This window comes from Triticum urartu, chromosome 7A (genome assembly GCF_056163025.1).
Source record: "Triticum urartu cultivar PI428250 chromosome 7A, HENAU_Tu73, whole genome shotgun sequence".
NCBI lineage: Eukaryota > Viridiplantae > Streptophyta > Magnoliopsida > Poales > Poaceae > Triticum > Triticum urartu.
This window is the reverse complement of record NC_141879.1, coordinates 174,172,102-174,176,125: the sequence shown is the minus strand read 5'-3', so window position 1 is coordinate 174,176,125 and position 4,024 is coordinate 174,172,102. Positions and strand designations below refer to the sequence as shown.

General features: G+C 56.5%; 1 protein-coding gene across 1 annotated transcript; it reads right to left on the bottom strand.

Moving 5' to 3' along the window:
• Nucleotides 1-464: 464 nt before the first annotated feature.
• Nucleotides 465-1,847, bottom strand: LOC147958841 (uncharacterized). The gene is made up of 3 exons (XM_087532328.1): nt 1,710-1,847; nt 804-1,628; nt 465-725 (listed from the first exon to the last, which is right to left on the bottom strand). Exons 1-3 carry the CDS (start codon nt 1,845-1,847, stop codon nt 465-467), a joined length of 1,224 nt encoding a protein of 407 aa, XP_087388454.1.
• Nucleotides 1,848-4,024: the final 2,177 nt, after the last annotated feature.

Genomic DNA, 4,024 nt, shown 5'->3' with positions numbered 1-4,024 from the left:
GTTTGACTTGCGGGCGTCGATGAGATAGTACGCGTTGTGATCGCACAAGGCCTTGCTGATGATGAAGGGGCCCTCCCACGGGGAGGACAAATTGTGTTGGCCGGTCTGGTCCTAGACGAGCCGGAGGACGAGGTCTCCCTCCTGGAAAGCGAGGGGCTTGATCTTCTTGCTGTGGTAATGCCTCAGGCCTTGGTGGTAGATGGTTGAGCGACTGAGCACTAGGAATGTGCTTCTTCGAGCAGGTCGACTCCGTCTTCGTGGGCTTCCTTGGCTTCGGCTTCCATGTACATCGTGACGTGCGGCGAGTCGAACTCGACGTCGGTCGGGATGACGGCTTCTGCTCCATAGACGAGGAAGAACGGGGTGAACCCGGCCGACCGGTTTGGCATGGTGCGGAGACTCCAGAGGACGTCTGGCAACTTGTCGAGCCAGCTGCCGGGCGAACGGATGAGCGGTTCGACAAGTCATGGCTTGATGCCGGATAGGATGAGGCCGTTGGCCCACTCGACCTGACCATTGGACTGCGGGTGTGCAACGGAAGCCTGGTCAAGGCGGATGCCGGAGACGGGGCAGTACTGCGCGAGCGCGCCCTTGGCGAAGTTGGTGCCGTTGTCCGTGATGATGTTGTTCAACATGCTGTAGCGCACCGCGATGTCCTTGATGAATCGGACGGCCGTCGGGCCGTCCAGCTTCTTGATCGGCCTTGCTTCGATCCATTTGGTGAACTTGTCCACCGCCACCAGCAAATGCGTCATGCCGCCTCATGCAGTCTTTAAGGGCCCCACCATGTCGAGTCCCCAGACCGTGAAGGGCCAGGCGATCGGGATGGTCTGGAGTGTCGACGCCGGCTGGTGGCTCCGCTTGCTGAAGCGATGGCATCCCTCGCACTTGAGGACGAGCGACTCTGCGTCTTCGAGGGTCGTGGGCCAGTAGAAACCATGGCGGAAAGCCTTGGCCACCAGGGACTGCGAGGCGGTGTGGTGCCCGCAGTCTCCCTGGTGTATGTCGAGGAGGATCTCAATGCCCTTGTCCTGCTCGACGCAGCGTTGGAATACGCCGGTGGAGCTACGCTTGACGAGCTCGTTGTTGATGATGCTGTAGGCGGACGCTCGGTGCTGCACTTGCCGAGCTTCGGTCTCGTCCATGGGGAGGACCCCGTTCTCCAGGAACTCCGAGATGGCCAGGGCCCAGGATGGCGCCGTTACCACGACGAAGACGGCCACTATTTCGGGTTCTGGGGCGGTAGCCCCCGAGATGGGTTCAGCAGCCCTCGGGTCGGGTTCGGCAGTCCTCGAGCCAGGTTCGACAGTCCCCGGGCCGAGTTGACGTGCGGCCGGGTCGGGTGGAGCAGTCCCCGGGCCGGGTTGAGGCGCGGCCCGGTCGCCCGGCACGTGGATGGACTCGGAGTCCGGAGACGGCTTGACGGAGGGCTTGTGCAGATGCTTGAGGGAGACGCCGGACAAAATGGACTGCCGAGACGAGGCGATCTTGGTGAGCATGTCGGCTGCCTCGTTCTCCGCGCGTGGGACATGGAGGAACTCATAGCCCTCGAAGAATCCGGACATCTTCTGGATGTGGAAAAGGTAGCTTGCCATGTTGGAGTCGTGGGCGTCCCACTCGCCGGAGCACTGCTGCACCACCAGGTCCAAGTCGCCATATCACAGGATGCGCTGGATGCCGAGTTCTTTGGCAAGCCGGAGGCCATGCACAAGGGCTTCGTATTCAGCGATGTTGTTGGAGGCGGCGAAGTGGATCTGCAGTGCGTACTTGAGTCGGTCGCCCTTGGGGGAGGACAACATGATGCTGGCCCCTAGGCCGAGTCGCATCTTCGAGCCGTCGAAGTGCATGCGCCAATGCGTCAAGTCCGGTGGCGGCGGCAGGTGATGTCTACTACACAACCTTCTTCTTGTAGACGTTGTTGGTTGATACGTCCATTTTGCATCATGCTTTTATATCGATATTTATTGCATTATGGGCTGTTATTACACGTTATGTCACAATACTTATGCCTATTCTCTCTTATTTTACAAGGTTTACATAAGGAGGGAGAATGCCGGCAGCTGGAATTCTGGGCTAGAAAATGAGCAAATATTAGAGACCTATTCTGCACAACTCCAAAAGTCCTGAAACTCCACAAAAGTTATTTTTGGAAATAATAAAAAATATTGAGCGGAAGAAGTACGTCAGAGGGGGCCCCACCTGGCCACGAGGGTGGGGGGCGCGCCCTACCCCCCAGGGTGCGCCCCCAGCCTCGTGGGCCCCCTGTTGGCTCTCCGGTGGCCATCTTCTGCTATATGAAGTCTTTCGTCAAGGAAAAAATCAGAAGCAACCTTTCGGGACGAGACTCCGCCGCCACGAGGCGGAACCTTGGCGGAACCAATCTAGGGCTCCGGCAGAGCTGTTCTACCGGGGACACTTCCCTCCGGGAGGGGAGGTCATCACCAATGCTCCTCTCACCAGGAGAGGGCAATCTCCATCAACATCTTCACCAGCACCATCTCCTCTCAAAACCCTAGTTCATCTCTTGTATCCAATTCTTGTCTCCAAGTCCGGGATTGGTACTAGTAGTTTGCTAGTAGTGTTAATTACTCCTTGTAGTTGATGCTAGTTGGTTTATTTGGTGGAAGATCATATGTTCAGATCCTTTATGCATATTAATACCCCTCTGATTATGAACATGAATATGCTTTGTGAGTAGTTACGTTTGTTCCTGATGACATGGGAGAAGTCTTGCTATTAGTAGTCATGTGAATTTGGTATTCGTTCGATATTTTGATGAGATATTTGTTGTCTAGCCTCTAGCACTACAAAAAAAAGACACATCCGTGACATTTTGGGCCGAACGAATTTTTTTCTGTCATACATATGACACTTCTATGACGATAATTGTGACAAAACCCGGTATCATCATAGATGTGGTGGGCTCCTACTTCTATGACAAAAAATCATGACAGAAAATGGGCTTTTCGTCCTGGGTGGGCCAGAGACGCAGCTGCATGACATTATTTGGGCCGTCCATGACGGAAAAAACCATGGTAGAAGCGAGGGGGAGGAAAAAGTTCGGGGAGTTCCCGGTTACGGTGGGAGGTCGGGGGCCGGGCGATGCGCGTTTCTCTCATACACGTACGTGCGTGTGTGCGAGGCATTGGCTCTAACTGAACCCGAGCGAGGCGTTGGGCTCTAACTGAACCCGAGCGATTGCACTGCAGGCTACGCCTTACTGAACCCGAGCGATCGATCGATGGCTGTTAACTGAACCCGATCGAGTGATTCCTTGGCTACTGCTGCTAACTGAAGCCGATCGATGTGATGAACAGTGAGCAGTGGCGTTGCCTCTGGATGAACAGGACCCGTGGTGTGGTGGAGGGCTGGATGAACAGTAGACGGTGGAGGGATGCCCGTGGAGGGGTGGATGAACAGGACCCCATGGTGTGGAGGGCAGGATGAACATTAGACGGTGGAGGGGTGCCCGTGGAGGGGTGGTTGAACAGGACCCCGTGGTGTGGAGGGCTGGATGAACAGTAGACGGTGGAGGGGTGGTTGAACAGTAGCCGGTGGAGTAGCGCGCGGTGGGGGCTGGATGAACAGGAGCCTGTGGAGGCTAGAGGAGGTCGACGGTGGATGAACAGTAGCTCGTGGAGGCTGGAGGGGGTCGACGGTGGAGATGAACAATATCCTGTGGAGTCCCGTTTTGCGGTACGCCACACCCCTCCCGATGAACAAGACCCCCGTTTTGACCGTAGCGCTCCAACACAAGTCCGTTTCCTCCGTTTTGCGGTACGCCACACCCCTCCCGATTAACAGGACCCCCGTTTCGACCGTAGGAGGTTCGTTTCCTCCGTTTTACGGTACGCCACACCCCTCCCGATCAACAGGACCCCCGTTTCGACCGTAGGAGGTCCGTTTCTCCATTTTGCGGTACGCCACACCCCTCCCGATCAACAGGACCCCCGTTTCGACCGTAGGAGGTCTGTTTCCTCCATTGTGCGGTACGCCAGGCCTCGTTTCCATCGCCTCTTCCGTC

Coding starts and splice junctions, on each gene's coding strand:
- LOC147958841 (XM_087532328.1), bottom strand. CDS start 1,847: ATGCACTTCGACGGCTCGAAGATGCGACTCGGCCTAGGGGCCAGCATC. Junction 1,629..1,709: donor TCGCTGAATACGAAGCCCTT/GTGCATGGCCTC, acceptor GTGGTGCAGCAG/TGCTCCGGCGAGTGGGACGC. Junction 726..803: donor CGATCGCCTGGCCCTTCACG/GTCTGGGGACTC, acceptor GCGGTGGACAAG/TTCACCAAATGGATCGAAGC.